A 21,592-nucleotide genomic window follows, 5' to 3' on the forward strand; every position below is an offset into this window, starting at 1 on the left:
CTGGGCTCCGGCTCCGGCTCCGGGAATCGCGAAGCGCCAAGGCCGGGCGGGGAGGAACGACACCCTCGAGCTCCGCAGGCGAGAGATCAACCTGGACCTGCAGAAACGCAAAAGCCGCCCAAAAGGCCGTGAGCCGCCCTCGGACGCTTCACTTCGGGACAACTTCCCGGCTCCCGCCGCACTCCCGCCTACGCGCCCCCCTCGCCACGCAGGAATCCCCCGGCCACTTCCGCCCGGGCCCTGGCCCCGCCCCGCGCCGCCGCTCGGCTCCCAGGCGCCCGGCAGTGGGCGCCGCGCCTGCGCGCCTCGGAGAGCGCGGGGCGGGGCGGGGCGAGGCGAATCCGGCCGGCGGAAGGGGAGGGGCGGGGCTGGGCTGCACTTCCGTGGCCTCGGCGGGTGAGTACAGGGCGGGGGTTGCGCGCGGCGCCCTGAGCCGGCGCTAGGTTCCCGCCTCGGGGCGCCGTGAGGACCCGCTCGCCTTCGGGGGCGCCCCCTGGAGGATCTGGGGTCCGGGAAGGAAGAGGTGGGTGTGAGGGATCAGTGGACAGGCAGGCGCCGGCAAAATGGGCTGACAGGGAAGGTTCGTTGTTTGCTGCTTCTTAGAAACGAAATGCTCTGAAAACTGGAAATTTTCCTGTTTGGGGCGTGTGTGTGAGCTCACCCCGCCAGACCCGGCGAATGCTTAACCGTAGCATGGGCCCATGAAAAGCACGATAGTCCAGTGTAGCCGCTGCCAAAGAGTGAAATTAAAACGCATCTTGTATGGGATAAAATCCAGGATATAACGGGGTTTAAACAGTATCCAGGTCTGTCCAGTACCGGGCCCGGGCTCGGGCTGAGTTTTTTCCAGCAAGCGTACTGCGTTCAGGCAATTTGTATTTCTCACTAGAAATTGAAAGACAAGCTAGGCCAAATGCGATTTCTTGATTACCCTGCTGCAGAGTTGTGCCCTACTGCATATGCTTTCGAAAACAAAATTTTAAAAAGACATTAACTTTTCCAAGTTGATAGAAAACCAAACGTTTCCGGAAGGTCTGTGCAGATTCTAAATCGTTTTGGGGGTCGTCCAGGATGCCTAGAAAATTCTTTTATGTAGTAAACTTCACATCATTTTTTGTTCAACGGAATAAGAATTCAAAAGAAAAACAGGAACAGTTCAGTTCTTTGAAGGCCTGTACTCCATTAGAGACAAAATAAACATGCACATAAGCATAAAAAATGGAAATCATGGCTGGAGATATTCACAGATGTCTAAAGAAAACCTGTACTTGCCGTGGCAAGTGCTGGTGAGTGCTTGAAGCATTTGCCTCTCAGCTGATTGTTGCCACGTGGGAACAATCTCCAACGCAGGCTGAAAAAGCTATATTTTTATGTGATTAAAAAAAAAAAAAGTAATGTTATTGGCAACCAATTTACTCACACACCCTCTCTGAGCCAGGAACAGGCAGGCAGTTTGTGACTTGTGCAGATGATCCCCAGAGTATTCAGAAGTAATTGGAATTGAAAGAGGGAAACATTCCTGAAAGCTGATGGTCAGGTAAAGAATTTAAGAAGTCAGTTGGATTTAAGCTGGGTCAGATAGGACAGGTGCCTGAGTGGGTGGGGGGACATAACAGGTGAGTAAAGTCTCCTTTGGGAAAGTAAGCAGAGGTAATGAGCAAACTTTCCTTAGAACAGATCTGAGAAAGCAAGTGCAGTAAATGGAAGAAAACTGGTTTGGGAAACCCTACAATGCCAGACTGGACTTTATTCTAGGTCAGTGGTTCTCAGACTTAAACATACATCACAATCATCTGGAAGGCTTATGAAAAGAGATTGCTGGCCCCCACCTCCAGAATTTCTGATTGAGAAGATCTGGGGTGGGGCCTGAGAATTTCCCTTTCTCATCAGTTTTCAGTTAATGCTGCTGGCTTGGGACCACACTTTGAGAACCACTGTCCTGGGGTGTGGAGAACTGTTGGAGGAATTTAAGGTGAATAGTAAGATCGATCACATTCATGATTCAATATAAATCTTGCTGTGAAGTCCAAGACTGGAGACTGGAGACTGAGAGAGAAAGAAGAAGGTTCCTTACAGTTTATTAGCACTTGCTTGATGCCAGGCCCTCTGGTAGGTTCTCTCATGCACACTACTTTATTGCATAATCATTGTGACCTTGGTATGTTGGTCTTAATATTTTCACGTGGAGAGTGGTAGAGATTGCCCAGGTCTCATGGCTAGGCTAGGCTAGTCTCAGAGCTCCATAAGACTAGTTCATATTTGGACTAGGGTAGTAGCAGTAGAAACGAAAACAGTTAATGGTGATGGAATTTACAGACTTCCCAAGTAGATTGAACCTAAAAGTAAAAATGGGGAAATCTGAGTCTTAACTGGAAACATGATAAAAGATAAAGTGGACAGGGAACTTGAGAATGTTCCCTGCATGAATTCAGCGTGTGTTCTGTATTACTCTTATATAACAATGACCTTTTTAAAAGTTGCTTGTTTAAAAAGTCATCCTACTCTACCAAAATTTCCTGAAATTATTTGAAAAGGAGAAAGTAAAGCCTTCTATGGGGGTGGTGGGAGATGCTAAATAGAGTAATGGCATCTGACAACTTATCTTCAAATCAAAAGTGATTAGCATTGAGAAATGGAAACACATGGTATAACACTGCATTGACTGTATGAACTGTGCTGTCCCTCGGACACTGACCTAATGTATTGATTTTGGAAATCCTGTATGCTTTTACTTGCCAGAGTAGTTATTGAAATAGAAAATATTCATTGGATCAATTTCAAGACAAATATCCCAAGTCAGACTGGCTGCTGCTGAGCAAACTTTTAATGAAGGAAAACATCCATATATTGAAATCAGACTTTCAAAAGAAAGTCCTTAGAATACATATATATTTACTTTAAAATCTAGAAAAATATGTTTTGAAACATCAGTTAACTGAATAATTAGCATAATGGAGTTATTGACCCATACAAAATTATAGCATACATTCATTCATTTATTCAGTGAGCAGTAAAGTTTGATGTGGATGCAAGGATAACTCATAGTCTAGGCAAGACTGACATCTTAAAAAATGATCACAAAACAGTCTCGTCGTTGCTATAATAGAGGGATGTGACCAATATGTGGCGACAGGAGACAGGAGTGACAACTGAAGGGGTGTGGAAAGGAGTCCAGGGAATTGTTACAGAGGAGTAGACACTTGAGTTGATTCTTGAAGGCTGAGGAGGAATTTGTGAGATGATTAAAGGAGGGAACGGCATTCCAATCAAAAGGAACATCACGGGACAATGGCCAAGGTGTATAAAAGAATATGGCTTTTTCCAGGGCCTGTGTGCAGATCAGAATAGTTACAGCAGTGTGGTAAAAGTGGAGGAGGGGAATGAACAAAGTTGGAGAGGTGGATAAGAGTACTAAAAAGAGTATGAAATATTTATGTAATGACTGTCTTAACTGGATTGTAAACTTTATGATGTCAGGAGCCATGTTGGACCCATATACCCTTGTATTCCAAGGCCTAGCACTGTGCCTAGCATATAGTAGGTTCTCAATAAATAGTTGCTGAGTGAATAAACTACAGATAAGGCAGAGGGAACTTTTAGAATATTTTAAGCAGAGGAGTAATATAGTCAGATTTATATTTTATGAGGATAAGTGCTAGTATGGAAAGTATGGAAGATGAATTAATAATGGCCATAGAGATGGCTGTAGTAGATTGGGGTTTTTCATTAAGGTTGTACCCATTGGTAGGTTGCAATCTACATTTAAAAACTAGAGTAGAAAAAAGAATTAGAGTGTGTCACATGTAATAGGGGTATATAATGTTTGGTGAAACGCGTTTCAGTTATATGCCTGTGTGTTGACTAAAGTGAGTGTATTTCTTGCTATGGACTGTGGTCAAAGCTTGAAAGCCATTATAGTAGAGAAATATGGGAATGAGGTTGGAGAGAAGGGAATGGATATAAAAGATATTGGGGGGGAGAAACAAATATGAATCTTAAAATGCTACTGTCCACGTGAATCTTCTTGCAGGGGAGGGGATGCACTTACCAACCCATTTCACTGTTTTTGCCCACTTGATGTTTTCATTGTATATTAACACATTGGCATTCTGCTTTATTAGGAATGCCAGTGCTTTGAGGTATCTTACTGAATGTTGTAAATGCTACAAAATTTCTCTTGTATTTTGGTAGTGCACAGCTTAAAATTATAGGATGAAACTATACTCCCAAGAATAATGGAAATATATTGAAAAGTTTGATTTGATTATTGGCCAGGTTCTTTGATTTCTTCCCATGAGAAAGCAGGAAAAGATGCCTAGTTACACAAACAGGTGGGAAGTCCTTCTCCCTACCTCGATTTTTGTCACTCCAGTAGACTTAGTCTGTTGTGCCTGGGACAGATCTATAAGGCTAGAAAATTGCTGGTGCAGGCTGTTATATTGGCTTTTAAAAATTTTATAGACTCCTTTAAAATCTGGTTGATTGGTTAAATTAATTGTTTTAAATATGTTATGCTCTTAGTTCTATCAGGTATGACTTACTCTCTGTGGAGCAGAAAACATTAAACATTCTTTAGAAATTTGATCTGTTCTGTCACCTAATACATTATTGGGATTTCCTACTGATAAGGTTTGCACAGAAAAATGTAATTTTTCATTTCGCCTAAACAAAAAGAAGGAAGAAAGAGAGGGGGGGGGGTGGAGGGAGGGAGGAAAAAAAAAGGTAAAGATAAAGAAAATGAAGATAAATAGCCTGCCATAGTCATTCCATATTTAAATGTAAAGGGTTATTTGGTTTTCCTTTGATGTGATGTGACACCTCTCCTCGTTTTATACAGTAATCTAGAGATGAAACCCATAGCTTTTCCCAAGTTCTTCCACTAGTTGAGAGGCCTTGGTCAGTCAGTGTGACCTTCCTGAGACCCCCCTATAAAATGGAATCTCATCTGTGTTGGGAGGCTTAGCTGAGGAAATGCGTGCACAATGTCTCACACATAATAAACATTCAATAAAAGCTAGTAAAAGCTAGCAGTTGCTGCTCTGCCATTCATATGGTCCCCAGGGTCTGTGGGCACCAAGAAAATCAGCCCCTGAGGGGAGATTCAAAGGTGTAAAAACCTATAATTATGTACACTGGGTAGCTTTTTGGTTTTGGCAAAAAAAAAATGGTATCATCCTCAGAGAAGATTAGCATGGCGCCTGTGCATAACATGCAAATTCATGAAGCATTCCATATTTTTAGGACTGTAATATTAAACTTAAAAAAAAAAAATGGTATCATCTTTTTCCTTCGTCTTTCTTTTCACTTGAAGGCCTTTTAAGATTTGCATTGGCATCAAAGGGCAGAGAATTTCACAATCGCAAACTGTGATAAACCCTGCAGTGTAAACCATAAACTTATCAGATGGTTGACATGGATTTTTCTGAGAAAGATTGCAATTAAATTGTAAGAAATCACTATTTTAAATGTTAGAGCAATCTATATACTATTCATTAGATGATTTTTATTTCTCTCATTTATATAGGGAATGTTATTTGCTTGCGTTATTATAAGTGGGTGTATTTTCATCTTGTTACTGGGTTTTGATTCCTTACAAACTTATCATCCTGTTTTGGAAAATTAGATGGATGTCAAAGTTACCTTGATTCAAAACAGGGAACTTGGTAGAATGTTTTAGGCTTCTCAGGCAGGTTAAAATGATTACCCAAACTTTTCTTTATAGTATAGTAGATCAACATAAAGTAGATAATGTATCCATTTATGAACCTTTAACATAAATTTTTAACAGGCTACCATATACCAGCATTGTGCTAGATTCTGAGGAAATCAAGAATAAATACTGTCCTTTCTCTGGGAGGACTGTCAGCTGGAATGAGGGATAAGACTTGGTGGGAGAGCCTATAAATAGATAAATTGGAACATAAGAGGACAAATAACCTGAGATGTGAATAAAGGCTTTGGAGCATTGAAGACAGAACATCTGACTGCCTGGGTAAGGTGGGGGAAGATGTGCCTTAAAAGAGGAAGATGATATTTGAACTAAGTAGGAGTTTGTCAGGCAAAAAAGTGGAAGATATGCATTCTAGACACTGAATTTTTATTTTGGCATATTAAAGAAAAAAATCTACCATGCTTTAAAATGGTTACTAGCCATTAAGATGATGATTCTGATAAAAAGCTCTATGTGTAGAAGCATAGCTAAAACATGATTATCACTTTTTCCACCTTGCATGTAGTTTTTACTAGGTTTTTGGGTATATAGGCTAATTTTATATCTAATTCAGAAAATGTAATAAATATACACTGATTATAATACTGACGGTCACAGTAACTGGTTAAATTAGAGACTCATCAAGTTTGATTCTCGTATAATGAAGTGCAGAATGAAGCAAGTTATATAGGTGATGGCAAAGGTAAAAATTGAATTATGAATAGTTATTAGATATTTTTCATTAAAATTATAAAAATTCTAAATTTTATCTTAGAGTTTTTTTAAAAAACATAGCAACCGTGTTCTGTTTGTTTTAAATGTCTCTGAATGTCAGCTATAGTAATGGATGTTTAAAAATTGTTTTTTAGAAACATTTTTACACATTATTTATACATTATCCTTTTAGAATAAGACTGATTTTGTACAAACAGAAGTCATTAATTCTCCCTCCCACCCAAAACAGAAAAATGATGAGCAGTTTTTGTTCTAATAAACTTAAAACATTTCTTTTTTTTCTAATAGAATGTTTCTTAGCTAGAGTTAATTTTATGTTGTTTGGCCTCAACATACAATTTAGAGAGGTACTTTGGAGCAATAAAGTAATTTATTTTATTGTGCCATGCGGTACTTGGCACAAGTATCTCAAATAATTTTCAAATAATTATAAACCCAAACTTGGTAGGCCATGTGTATCATTTGTAAATTTTTGTTTGCCACTGGAAACTAGGTCTGTGACCTAATCTTATAAATTGGTATAGTAATAATAAAATCTAACATTTATTGAGCTCTTACTTTGTGCTAAGCACTGTTCCAAACTTTTTACATGAACTTATTTTGTTCTCACAGTCATCCTATTCTCCTATTCTCCTCTTAAGAGGAAGTTGAGGCACAGATGCCCAAGGTCATTGTAGCTCAAGTGGCAGAGACTCAGAGTCACAAAGACTCATAACCTCTGTACTTTCCTGACTCCCAGCGTAAAGAATTCTCAACAAGTTCCGTAGTGGTTCCAACATTAGTGTGCTTGCCTGCAGAGATTCTGATTTGTGGGGCTGAGAACGTGCATTTTTAGTAAGCACTCAGGTGGTTCTGACCATACTTTGAGATACACTGATCTAGCTGGAATACAGTCCTCAGCTCATTTCACATGAAGGCTTGTTGTTGTTTGTGTGCCTATGTTAGGCTATCCTTTGCATTTATCTGTGTTCCAGGGTCAGTCTGTTGAATGCATATGTATCTAAACTTATGCCTCAAGTGCTTGCACTACTGATCACACATCTTGTGTAGAGAATGAATAAAAGGCCAGTATCAGAGGGATTTTTTTTTTAAACATTTTGAATGAGCTTCAGAATAGGGTATGCTTCATCTGAGAAAATTGTTAACATGAATATAAGGTCTATAGACAGGAGAAAATAAGCATGGCATAGAATTTCTACCCTAATGGTTTTTTGTGTGTGTGAATTTGTTTTCTGTTTAAGAGAAAATATGTATGTGCATTTCCCTTCACCGAAGAGCAATAATAGTTCCATGGTTTGGGTTGCTCTGAATATTAACTGTAGGCAAAGAGGGGTCTTCTCTCTTAAGTTTGGTAAGAAACTTTCACCCGTTTGTACTACCAGGAACCCTGATTGTTTGTGTTGTAGAAAATAGGGAAAACACTAAAGCTTGTCATTTTACTATTTCAGTGTCTTAGCTGTGTATTGAATTGGCAAAAATGTGTTTTCCTTTCTTTTAGGGAGTTACAGATCACATTGAGCCAAAAACCGTCCAGTGTTTTCTTCAGCTACAAACAAAATGAATATTCCGGTACTGCTGCATCCTCACCGGCATTTCCTAAAAGGCCTCTTGAGAACACCTTTCCCACGTTACCACTTCATCTTGCACTCAAGTACTCATCTCGGATCAGGAAGCCCATGTGCTCGGCCATTCGAGTCTCTTGGACTCCATTGTACAAAGTGGATGGTGCTGTCAAATGGTTTAAAGAGACAGTTATGTGTACAGACAAGCTTAAAGGAACATACAGAAGGACTTTCTGATAAAGAACAAAGATTCGTGGATAAACTTTATACTGGATTAATCCAAGGGCAAAGGGCCTGCTTAGCAGAGGCCATAACTCTTATAGAATCAACTCACCACAGGAAAAAAGAATTAGCTCAGGTGCTTCTTCAGAAAGTACTGGGCTACCACAGAGAACAAGAACAATTAAATGAAGGAAAGCCACGGGCATTTCGAGTGGGTCAGTCTTTTTTCTTTTTTAAGTCTGTCCAGGAAATATTTTTCTAAATTCTCTATTTATTTTAAAATATGTTTTAATTGATTTCAGAGAGGGGGAGAGAGAGAGAGAGAGACAGAAACATCAATGATGAGTGAATCATTGATCGGCTGCCTCCGGCACGCCTCCTCCTGGGGATTGAGCCCGCAACCCAGGCATGTACCCTGACTGGGAATCGAACCGTAATCTCCTGGTTCATAGGTCAACACTCAACCACTGAGCCACGCCGACTGGGCACATTCTCTTTTTTTAAAAAAAAAAGTCTAAATAGTTTGCACTCCAATGGGGGTTTTTGTTCTTTTCAGAATTTTGTTAGGAACTTGAAATACTTTTTCACTGTAAATATTAGTCTTGGTATATTGAAAAAAGATGCCTGACCATTTGAACCAAGATGCTGTATTTTAAAAGAACAACATAAGGCCCTGGACAGGTAGCTCAGGTGGTTGGAGCGTTGTCCGCTAATCTGAAAGGTTGTGGGATCAATTCCCAGTTAGGGCACATGTCTAGGTTGTGGGTTCCATCCCTGATCAGGCACGTTTGGGAGGTAACTGATCAATGTTTCTCATATCTGTTTCTTTCCCTCCCTCCTCCCTTTATCTCTCTCCTCTCCCTCAAAAAAAAAAAAAAAAAAAAAGAATATAAGGTTTCTGTTGGCAAGAATCTTGCCATGGGTCCCGGAGAGAAGTCTGAGTAAGAATCTTAACAAGTTTATCCCTTTCCCTCGGTGGTCCTTCGCTTATCAGTCTAGAGTGCATGCCCAGTTTTTGTGGTTATATCAACTATAATTGTCCTTGTCACATTTTAAATTCTACTTCTTGGGTGTTTCATTAGTCTTTCTATAGACAAGTCTCACTTCTCAGATACTTTTGTTAGAGTTTCTGGGAGTGGTTTGGCTGTGAACGCAGCCATCTCATTACCAAAATGTATTTTAAAGGAGAGACTATATTCATTGGCCGTCTAAAAATATTGAATGTTCACTTGACTTCTTGAACAATTGACTTGTTTCTGTAATTGCATATAAGCTTGTTATATTTTTGAAATTATGCATTTTTTAAAACAATATAGATATGTTTGACCATCAGGAATTAAGCAAGTCGGTTTTGGGTGGCATGAGAGCTATTCATGGTGGCAGACTAGATGCTAGCCCACCCTCTGACGAAACGCACCTTGAGGCGGTGGGCAAAGTGCAGGAATTTTGTGAGGAATGAGCAAAGACACTTAAAAATGGACCGGTGTTCCATTAGCCTTTTATACTGTAGTTTATTGGTGATGTGGGGAGTAAAACCTTTTACTTCTAGGGCAACGGGGCATAAGTGCTTTAAGGATAATTTTATAAAAGCTTACCAACCCTTTGTTTTCACACATTTCATTCTTCTGCCCTCCCTGAGGGAACTCGCTCTTTGAGAGCCCTATATGGGGTGTAGTGATCTTTATGCAAACAAACTAGCACACTCCCAAAGAGATTTTAGTGATGACAAAGTAGTTACCTCTTAGGCGTTAGAGAATCTTTGAAGAAAAAATGTCCCAGAAATATCTGGAGTTAACCAGTAACCCACACGTGACTAGCAACTCACTTTTTTGCAGTGCTTTTCTGGTTCTTCCATCTTCTCTTATGAGGCCCAATAAACCTGTGTCTTTATTGCACAGGTTTTATATTTTATTCCCATTATAAATAAAAGCAACAAATGTTTATTGAGCACTCATAGAGAGAGTTGAGACAGAGACCTTCCCTGAACCAAGCATACTATTTATGCCACACGTACTTTTGAATATAGTTACAGTTACATGCTTATGTGTTATATACTTTATTGAACATCCATCTATATATATTTTACTTTATGCCATGAGTTGTTCTAAACATATTGCCAATCAGTATTAACTCATCTAATCCTTATAACAGCCTGTAGAGATAGATGCTATTATATCCATTTTATTGCAGCCATATATTCAGGTACAGAAGGGTTAAGTAACTTACCCAAGATTACACAGCTCATCAAAGGCAGAACTAGAAATAGAATTGGCTGAGCACGAGTTTGTGCTCTTACCTGACATGCTCTGCTCATTCTCTAAGTAGGGGAATTTCCTTCCTTCCCTCCCTCCCTCCCTCCCTCCCTCCTTCCCTCCCTCCCTCCCTCCCTCCCTCCCTCCCTCCCTCCCTCCCTCCCTCCCTTTTATTCAGTAATTCAGTAAATGTATTTATAGTTGCTTTACAACCTTATAGTGGTTATATTACTTTCAGATGTCCAATATAGTGATTTGACATTTTATACCTTACAGTTTGATCACTCCACTAATTCTAGCAATCATCTGTCACTGTGTAAACTTATCACAATGTTATTGAGTATATTCCCCTTCCCCTTTTCACTTATTCCCCCATTCCCTCCCCTCTGGTAGCCATCCCTTTGATCTCTGTTTCTATGAGTGTATTTTTTTTTTGTCGTGCCTTTTTTTAGATTCCACATATAAGTGAAACCATACAGTGTTTGTCTTTCTCTGCCTGACTTATTTCACTTAACATAGTACCCTCTGCCTTTCTTAAGACAAATTATTTTTTTTTCAGGATTCAGTTTATATTCTTTGAATTATGGGTGAGATAAAAAAAAAAATTATAAATAGAAAATTATTTCCTCAATCACTAGCAATTTCTAGAGTAATGAGTTATTTTTTTCCAATGGGAAGATAAAGTATACAGAATTGGGGTAAGTGGAACAACTACTGATGACGATGAGAGGTGGGCAGGTGTTGTAGAAATTCGGCACATTAACAACATAGGCAATGAAGTCTGTCCCAAGGGTCTACATTATCGTAAAAAAGGGAAATCACATTTCATAATTTTAAAAAGTGAATTTGGTGAGCACACGGAACTCAGAATGGTTTCCTTCCTATGTCTCTATTACTCAGGAACTATATAAACAGATTTTCGTTTACTGCTTTCGGAAATGTTAAAATACAATAATGAGGGTTTTAATAAATTAGGAGAAACAGAAGGAAGTCTAATATTTTAATAGAACTCATCATTTATTTCATTAAATGAGAAGATCTCTTTCACTGTAGGATTGTCTGGGCCCCCTGGTGCTGGAAAATCAACCTTCATAGAATATTTTGGAAAGATGCTTACTGAGAGAGGGCACAAGTTGTCTGTGCTGGCTGTGGACCCTTCTTCTTGTACCAGTGGTGGTGAGTACTGCTGATTCTTCAATTGCAGAGCAGGGGCTTGAGGGGCTCCCTGTTACAATTTCGTGGGAATTGGCACAGTCAGGTGACTTCTAGCCTATAGCTGAGTTTAGTTTCACTGAAGAAAGGGAGTTCTGGGGGCCAGGTGGAGGCTGAGAGAGGTAGTTTGGGGCATTGGGTTCTGTAGACAGGGACAACCCAGAAGTGACCTGGGTACTTAGAGAACTAGAAGAACATTGCCAGAAGTTAAAGGTAATTAAAAGCAAATTTCAGCCCTTTGTCTGTTATGCCTGAGGCTAGGTCACTCCTCCCTCCTGTTTTCCTGGCTGCATCAGCGCCTGCACAGTTCAGAACATGGGTCCTTCCTTACTCATTTGTTATTTTCCTCTTATTGTTGTAACATCTCTTCTCTTAAGCTTAAGTAAAAAGACCTTATAAGTTTATAACTTGTCACCTGTTTACATTACCTGTTCAGTAGAACAGAAAGCTCTTAGAGGGCCCATGTAATATACCGCTGTTCCCCCTACAGCACTTAGCATAGTACATTGCATGCTGTGCTCAGCAATTACTTACTGATTTGAGGTCACGCAGTCACTCAGTTTAATTTGCAGCTCATCAGGGATAAAATGAATAAACATAGTTCCCCAAAGGATCATTTAAGGAAAACATAAAGTAGTCCATACAAATAGGAAAGGTTTTTCTTCGCTTACCTCTCTTTATGATTTAAGTTCTCACATTACAGTTATCCATTGAGCCAGTATTTCAGTGCCTACTATAGGTGAGGCATTGTGCCAGGAAGTGCCATATTGTCTAACGGTGAATAAGACACAGTCCTCCTGGCCTTATGGAGCTTTATATCATATGCAGGAAACACAGCCATTACAGTGTAATAATGTGTGTTGTGTAGGGGGAAGTACAGCATGCTTTGGGGAAGTGTTTGCTTTGTATACTGTGGGTTTAAGACTAAAAAGGAAAGATGGTATAATAATATTTCTGGGGCTTTAGGTTAATAGAGAGGTTGACAGCAATTCCTGTTACCACCCATTGAGAGATTTGGCTGAGAACATTCACAGTTTTTGATTCACTATAATAAAAGGCTGACTGTAAAACAAAATTTATATTCATAAGGTTCAGGATTAAATTCATAACAATGTAATGTCTTGTTTATAGTCTAAGAACTTTGTTAAAGGTACGTACCTCATTTCCATAGAGGTGAGAAGGTTTTTTCCCCCCACCTTGATAATATTCTAGAATACTTGCAATAGCAAAAGAAAATAATAGCTTGAGGTAGTAATAGCAGAAATGGTGACATAAGATAGTCTGATTCAAGTTGTGTAGAGCTATGTGGATCCTGACCTTTCTCAAATGGAAAATGGGGGTCCCTTTCCCAGGTAAAACAAAAGATAAACTTCGAAAGAAAAAAATACACAAGGATAAACAGGACACTATAAGTATAGATTTCTGTCTTATTACTGCAACAGTGCATACATTTGAAAATAACATTGCATTAAGGTTTGAGAGGTAAACCTGTGCTTTGCATTCACAGACCCCTGCAGTAGCTCTGAGACCCTCCCTAAGGGCCTGCACCCAGTGGTTTTGGATTCACTTGCAAAGACAATTACATGGGAGAGTAACTTCATAATGTGGAGTTCAGCGTGTTAGGATCTATAGGATAATAACTTCAAGCATAACTTTGGCAGACTGTTGACTTACATGGGGAGGATTTCATGCAGAAAATTACTTTAGAAGAAGTTTCATGTTCAGTAAATAAGGTAGCTAAGATATGTGGTGGGTCTGTGCTCCAGAATTAGAACCTGTGAGAACTCTACTCTGGGACCATGAGGGAAAAGATCATGTCTTTAAGGATCTCCTCAGTGTTTAGCATCAACTTCACATGGGAAAGTTAGCTCTGAGGCAGAGTGACAGTTAAAATTCAGGTTAGAACAGTGCTACACTCTCAAATGTTAACATGTGGCTAAAGGAAAGACATTCAGAGTGATTTCAGTAGTTCCAGGGCTTTCAGTCCTCCAGAATTTGCAAATATTGACATTTGCCAAAATACTGCAGTAAACCCTAAAACATCTCCGTAGGTATTAAATTAATTTTCTACTGCGAATAAGCATTGAGTGTTCAAAATATGTATGACACGGTCCTGTGGGCAAGGAGCTCATGTTAGAGCAGGGCTTCTCCACCTTGGCACTGACAACATTCCTGTTGTCAGCAGCTGTCCTGCACATTGAAGGATGCTTAGCAATGTCCTGGCATCTACCCACCAGATGCCACTAGCATCCATCCCCCAGATGTGACTAGTGAAAATATCTCTAGATATCATCAAATTCCCTCTGGGACAAAATCACTGCCAGTTGAGAAGCAGAAACACAATAATGTTAAGATGATAGTAAAGACACTACCCTGGCTGGAATGCAAGACTGGTTTGGGGACTAGTGGGAGCTGAAATTGGACAGATGAGGTAGGACTGAAGAATCTAGATTTGGACCTCTAGTCAGTGGGAAGCCATTGTAGGTTTTAAGGGGTTTGAAATGCTAAAAAGATTAATTTGGCATCATTGTGTACACTGGGTGGGATAAAAGCTCAATAATATGAAATACCATTTGAGATTTGGGGAGAAATGTCATAAAACACGTCCCCTAGGAACTAGCTCATTGATAATTAGCCCTGATAGGTGTGCCATGATTATAAAATGTAACTGTGTTTTAGGATCACTCTTGGGGGATAAAACCCGAATGACTGAGTTATCAAGAGATATGAATGCGTACATCAGGCCGTCTCCCACTAGAGGAACTTTAGGAGGTGTGACAAGGACCACAAATGAAGCTATTCTGTTGTGTGAAGGAGGGGGATATGACATCATTCTTATTGAAACTGTAGGTGAGTGTGATTTTCTGCTTCCTAACAAAATACTCTTCAATTGAACTCTGTATAAAGATGAGTGACAATTGATTTCGTTTGTTCATTCAGCAGATATTTACCAAAGGCATAATTAAATACAAGATATCTCAGACTCTGAAGGAGGTATAACTATATATAGGCTATAATCCTGCCCTTAGAAGAAAAATAAGCCTGTATCTGGGTAACTGTTACACAGGTGATAGGTCATAAGTGCCAGGGACCTGTAAGGGCCAGGATGACTTAGAGAAACAGTACTTTAACATGACACCTATTTTGTTGAAGTACATTTCAGATGTGTGCAGTGTTCGCTAAGAAAAATTAATGCAGTTGGGTGCCTCTTGAATATAGGGCCATGGTTATTTCATTTTTATATCCCTATTGCATAATTACATGTGATGAAAATACCGAAATGGAAACCCAAGAAATTCATATTCTTGTAGAGTGACAATCTATTATGTTACTGTATGACAAATGTTTGTGACACAACCTGACTCAGATTTGGCATATCAAGGAAGACTTCCAGGAAGAGGTGACAGTTGAAATCCATTTTGAGGGAAGTATTGGAGTTATATAAAGTATGGGCTAGAGGGCATTTGCAAAGACACAGAGGAGTGAGGGGACGTGGCCCATTCAGAGAACGGAAGTGTGCTCAGGATGCTCAGAGCAGCGAGTGGGAAGGCTGGGTGTGAAAGGAGATGGGGTGGGAGGCTGGAAACTCTGCCCTCTGAGGCTGATATAGGGAAAGTTGCCCTCGTGGTAACAGGAGGCTCCAGGGAGAAGAGGGCCATAAAACCCAAGTGTGTAACAAAGAAGTTGCCTTTGGCTGCTTGTCCCAGAGACTCAAAGTTACTGATTCAAGTGAGAAAGAGGTTTATTTTTTTGTAAATAAAAGAAGCGTGGAGACAGGCGTCCCGACCTGGCGTGGGGGTTCTACCGTGCCCTCAGTGCCCAGGCTTCTGTCTCTCTGCTGACTATTCTTAGCACTTAGTTCCCGAGGTTGTTCATGGTTAAAAGATGGCTGATGAAGTGCTACCTGTCCCATCCATGTTCCAGGTAGGAGGGAGGAAGGGAGAAAGGGCAGGCAGAAGAGTGTACTCCTGGCTGGGTTAGCCTTTAAAGCAAACACCTTTCCAGGAAACCCCATCTAATGACTTGCTTTCACTTGTTAATCATCTGTAGCTGAAAGGGGGTCTGGCGAATACGGTCTTTCACCTGGTGCCTTGGTTGGTGCTCCTAGTCACACTGGGGTCAGGGTAGGAAGACTAACTACTGAATGGGCAGCTAGAAGTCTCTGCCACACCCAGGAAGGACAGAGTTAGGAGAAGGGTTTCAGTGGAGCAGGGGATGTGGAAGTCAGATGTAAGTGGATTGAGATTAATGTGAAGTAGTCGAATGAAGACAATGAGCATGTATTGCTTCTTTCTAGAAGCTTAGCTATAAAGAGAAAGAGGGAAATCTGGTGATAATTGGGGGAGGTTGTGAGTTTTGGTGGTTTTTTTCTTGTTTGTTTGTTGTTTTTTTCCAGATGAGAAAAACTTGAGTACAATTCACAGGATGTTTTAGGGACTAGAGCCTTTAGACACAGGCAAGGTTAGAGACTAAAGCAGAGCGTGGCCCAAAGGAGGACAGGAAAGAGGGTCATCTTCAGCCAGTGCTAGTAACTGGGACTGGAGAGGAGGCAGGAAGGCAGAGCTTGTACCTGTGTCTGCTTGCTTGTGGAGTGGGAGAGGGAGGAGCTAAGGAAATTCTTGCTGTTATTTCGCTGTGAAGTAGGTGCCAGGGTCATCATCATTTGGAGAGCTTATGGGACAGTGAGTGTCTGTATGGCCACTGTGAGAAATGGGAAGGAGCTGACTGAGGGCCTTTAGTGGCATTTTTTCTACCGGCTGTGAGGAATTTGCAGGAGACATTGGAGCCTATAACCCTATAGTGGTGCCTTAGATCCGCACTTGAGCAATTTGTCCAACGTGTATATTGAGGCCAGAACTCAGATCACTGCACTGACCCACGGGTGGGGTTCGCAGGGCTGGTGTGGAAGAAAGAGAAGGCAGGAAAGCTGAAAGTACTGACAGGCACAGTCCAAAATGAGAATCACAGTGCTCACGCTGCTCACTGATGAAGGGGAAGCCGAGAACGAGCTGCAGGAGTGAGGAGAGTGCAGGCCTCGAGGTTCCCCATTCATTCAAAGACTAAGACTAACGCAAAGAAGGCAGGAGAGACGGAAAGGATGACAGGTTTGCTCGGAGGGTAAGACGCTTAATAAATCCTTCGGCGGTGGGTGTTTAAAGTGGGATTGGGTTGCGTGGCTGATGGAATGAGTGAAGTGGAACAAAAGTGATGGTCAGTGTATTTGAGCAAGTCAAATTACTGTGAACATTTTAGTGTATAGTTGTGATTTAAAATTTCAGGTGTGGGTCAGTCGGAGTTTGCTGTGGCTGATATGGTGGACATGTTTATTGTACTACTGCCACCAGCAGGAGGGGATGAATTGCAGGTAACTGTTTTGACTTTTTCCTCCCCAAAACACTAAGTATACCTCTCTGAAAGAACAAGTTTCAAATGTGTTTTTGTAAATTAAGTTGATATTAGCATAGGGAAGAGACAGCAGCATCCACATTTGCTGAAATTCCTGTCAGAGGCAGATTCTGTATGTTTTTCCCAACTAGAGTAGTAGGATTTATGACCTTGAGCTAGTGAGACAACTTAGATTCTCCCCATGTAACGCGGTAGTGGTGGAGGATATGTGCAGCTCCGGCAGGAAGGGACCACTGTCACATGCTGTTTGTACAGTTGGTTCCGAAGTTCCTCATAAGACACCGCTTTGTATTTAGCGGGACTCCCACTGTCATAGTTTAGGTATTGTAAATAGGATTCTTGCTTGCCTCCTGCAATGCAAATCCAGCGTTGACTACCTGGAGTTAACAGCCTCCCCAGGTGGAAGGCACTGTCCTCCACAAGACCCCTCACTCCGGACACCAGCAGCAGGCTTGGGGGGTTCCCAGACCACCCACAGCTCTGACCACGTGGCCACAAATGTGGGGTTTCCCCCAGGTTTGATGGTTAACTAGAATGACTCACAGAACTCAGTAAAGCACTGTATTTCAGTACTAGTTTTATTATGACACAGACCAGGACCAGCCAAAAGAAGAGACACATAGGGAGTGGTCTGGACCTAGAAGGGTCCCAGACCTGGAGCTTCTCTGTCCTCAGAACACATTCCCTCCTGGCACCTTGATGTGTATCACCTACCAGGGAGTTCACCTGAGCGTCAGTGTCTGGAGTTTTTATTGGAGTTTCTTTATACAGACGTGATTCACTGAATCATTGTCCATGTGATTGAACTCAGCCCCCACCGCCACCCCATCCTTCCCCAGAGGTCAGGCTTAAGGTTCCAACCCTCTAATCACATGGTTGGTCTTTGTGGTGTGGTCAACTCCCATTCTGAATTCAGGTATAGCCTAGGCACCCATGGTGAGTAACAAAGACGACACTCTTATCGCTCAGGAAATTCCAAAGGGTAGAGATTACTTCTCAGGAGCCTTGGACAAAGAACAGACAAATTTTATTATACAATACCTCCTTTCCAATTGTATAATTCTAAAAAAGCAGTGACAGCATACGATGGATGGTGCAATTTAGAAACATTAACTGTTTGAGTTTAATCATTGAAAATTACTTTTAGAACTATCTGAAAAGAAATCTTAATCTTAGTTGGAAAAATCTACACTTTCCAAATAAGGTCTGGCCTTGGGATTTCTGGTGTTTCTATGCCACGTAATTTAAATCAAGAGATTAAGGCATTTTTAGCCATCAGGTTATTTTTCCTCAGCAGCAAGTTGGAAAAAACCCACAGGAAAAGCGCTGTATACATTTAAGGAAAATTTCAAAGACAATGTTTCTGGAAATGCAGATGTTGTGACAGGTGTTTTCTGTCAGGCACCTCAGTGATGGTGGTTTTGCATCTTGCATTGTTAGCTCGTGAGAAGCAGAATCCATCATGAGACAATGTGACTGTCTCCTGCCACTCAATTATGTGTCTTGATGATATATTTACTCTAATTCTGAATGTATTTCAGCATATTAGGCTCTAAATTTAGAAGAGATGTTACAGATGACTTTCATATCCCAAGAGGTGATGCTTTTGAGTAATTTCTGTCGAGTAATTGTGATTTCTGGTACCCAGGGCTTGGAAAGATGCAGAGAAAGCATTAGTTAATGAAGTGTAAGACTTTCAAAACCATAGCATTCACTGGTGTCCCATTTGTTTGCTGTAATTTAATTAAATGTTTCTGATAAATCACTTTCTTCTTTTTTTCTCTTTAGGGTATCAAAAGGGGTATAATTGAGATGGCAGATCTGGTAGCTATAACTAAATCTGATGGAGACTTGGTTGTGCCAGCTCGGAGGATACAAGCAGAGTATGTGAGTGCGCTGAAGTTACTCCGCAAGCGCTCAAAAGTCTGGAGACCAAAGGTGGGCCTGCCTTCTGTTCAGCATTTCTCACCCTGAGTACACTGGGCGTATCAGAGGATAGAAGTCCCCAGCGAGACATTATCAGTCTTTGCTTGTATACGAGATTACAATTTTAAAAATTATGACAAAGCCAGAGTATGTAGTCCTGATTTTAAATATAATCCTTCAACCACTAGAGGCCAAAAACTAGATGTGAGGTGATAAATTAGATTGCTTAATGCTTAACTTGAGCCATTTGGAAGTGATAGCAGATCCATTTTTAAAGGAACCATCCTTAAGATTATTGAGCAGTGAATGATTTGATTATTACCTATACTAGAGTTTGAGTAAGAGAGAAAAGTGGTAACTTCCCATTATGCTTGTTAGGTGCTGTTTTCAGTAAGGGAAAAGAAAAAGAAAAATCCTATTACAAGTGATGCAGTAATATTGATGTATTTCTAAAGACTAAGCTCGCCTTGGCTAGTTGGCTCAGTGGGTTGGAGCGTCATCCCACCCACCAAAAGGTTACGGGTTCAATTCCTGGTCAGAGCACATACCTAGGTTGTGGTTCAGTCCCCAGTTGGGTCATGTACAGGAGGCAACCAATCAATGTTTCTCATGTCGATGTCTGTCTGTCTGTCTCTCTTTCTTTCTCCCCCTTCCTTCTCCCTAAAAACCAATAAAAACATACCCTTGGGTGAGGATTGAAAAAAAAAGACTAAGCTATAATCACTGTAATGAGAACAGGGATGACATAGCTTACCTTTAGCTCCCAGGCTCCCCCAGTCGCGTGTGTTGAGTCCAGAGCCGTCTTGTACATGCAGGCGCTGGATGTTCGGCTCTCAGCACTTGCTGAATCAGGCAGCTTCGACAGCGCTGTTCAACTGGGTTTCATTTTCTGGCACTCAGGCCTCACAGAAACCTACCTCCCTAGCAAGGCCTTCTATCTTGTGATCCTCTCACAGTTCCTCCAGGATGCCACTGAAGACCATCTAAGCAATCCTAAATCCAAATCTCTGGGCTAGAAAATTTGACCTTGAACAGTAATTCATTTCTGCTGTGCACTTAGGAATGCTAGTAAGTTACCTTGGTGTTAGTTCCCAGTATATTAACTTTGACACAGCAATAAAATGTCTCATTTTTGCCACTGCCTGTTTCCTTAGACTGTAAGAATGAATTGGCAAGTATTGGAGTCCCCATGAAAGTGTGTTCTATCATTTTAAGTGACATGGTTCTGGTTTTTCCCTTTTCAATAGGTAGTTCGTATTTCTTCCAGAAGTGGAGAGGGCATCACTGAGATGTGGGATAAAATGAGAGAATTCCGAGACCTCATGCTGGCCAGCGGCGAGCTGATGGCCAGACGGCAGAAGCAGCAGAAAATCTGGATGTGGAACCTCATTCAGGAGAGTGTGCTAGAACATTTCAGGACCCACCCCACTGTCCGGGGCCAGATTCCTCTCCTGGAAAGGAAGGTTCTCAGCGGGGCCCTCTCCCCAGGACTAGCAGCAGACTTGTTGTTGAAAGCTTTTAAAGCGGTGACTAATGAGACACAGCCGATACAGTAATTTTCCATATCATTTCATAAAGTATTTCAATATTAAAAGTCACTCGTGTGCTTATATTTCCAGTAATTCTTCTGTGGTGGCCTCGGCCTCCTTATTTGTGAACTGTGCTTGAAAACTCCAAGAATGTTAGGTGTGGATGCCAGAGGTTAGGCGTCGGGCAGTATGTGTAAGGCACCTGTTGTACGTCACTGATTCCCATTTTTCCTGTTGCTTTCTATTCTTACACCCTGGCACGGTGGCCTGCAGAAGAGCTCCTTCTCATCGGTCAGGAGCAGAGAAAGCTGAGGACAGTGGGAGATCGTGTACCTTAAAGTGCCTTCTTTGATTCTATGTTCTCCGGAACTTTCAAGAGAACATGTAAGCAGGAGCCACCACATTTCTGGGGCCAGAATGATCCGCAGTGGGTTTCTAAGAGCTGAAAGTCATGATCGACTGCTCCAGGAATTTCTGAAATGGCTGTGTACACAAGCAGCAAAGCAGTTGGAACATGCAGTGATGTGAACACAACTTTCAGGTTTCCTTATCTGTAAAATGAGGATAAGAAAAGGTACTCCACAGGGTTGTTGGAATAACTAAATGAGAAATTGTAAAATGCTTAGCTCTCAATAATTGGTAGGTGTTGTTAGAAATATTACATGCAGACACTCCCGACAGATCTCTGTTCTGTAATACAGACTGACATCATTTAATTTTAGTTTGGGCAGACTACTTAATCTCCCCATGTCTCACTTTCCTCATTATTAAAGAGAGTTGACAACAGTGTCCACCCAGAGTTTTTGAAAGGACTGATTTATTTAGCATATATACAGTGCCTGCACATAGTAAGTGCTAAATAAATATTTACCAATTATCACTACCTCTTAGGGTGGTTGTGAGGATTAAATGAATGAGTCTCCCTCTAGCTCAGAGCACTTCGTGGCCCTCATTTCATGCTTTCCATGAGACAGGACAGCAGCATGTATGGACACCTCTGTGGTATAGAGTGGAAAAGGGATTTGTACGTAACCCAGA

At 41.1% G+C, this 21,592-nt stretch overlaps 1 protein-coding gene and 1 pseudogene across 2 annotated transcripts; both read left to right on the forward strand.

The window, feature by feature from the left end:
- The first annotated feature begins 476 nt into the window (after positions 1-476).
- Positions 477-21,343, forward strand: MMAA (metabolism of cobalamin associated A). Of its 2 annotated transcripts, none has more exons than XM_016206908.2 (7): positions 477-523; positions 7,944-8,444; positions 11,535-11,657; positions 14,373-14,543; positions 16,973-17,058; positions 18,888-19,037; positions 20,273-21,343. In XM_016206908.2, exons 2-7 carry the CDS (start codon positions 8,003-8,005, stop codon positions 20,579-20,581), a joined length of 1,281 nt encoding a protein of 426 aa, XP_016062394.1. In that variant the 5' UTR covers positions 477-523; positions 7,944-8,002; the 3' UTR covers positions 20,582-21,343. The 2 variants fall into 2 exon arrangements, with proteins under 2 accessions (XP_016062394.1, XP_016062393.1); XM_016206907.2 differs by lacking the exon at positions 477-523 and adding an exon at positions 5,900-5,992.
- Positions 5,143-5,239, forward strand: LOC148093258 (U6 spliceosomal RNA; annotated as a pseudogene).
- Positions 21,344-21,592: the final 249 nt, after the last annotated feature.

Source organism: Miniopterus natalensis, chromosome 4 (genome assembly GCF_054644295.1).
Source record: "Miniopterus natalensis isolate mMinNat1 chromosome 4, mMinNat1.hap1, whole genome shotgun sequence".
Lineage (NCBI taxonomy): Eukaryota > Metazoa > Chordata > Mammalia > Chiroptera > Miniopteridae > Miniopterus > Miniopterus natalensis.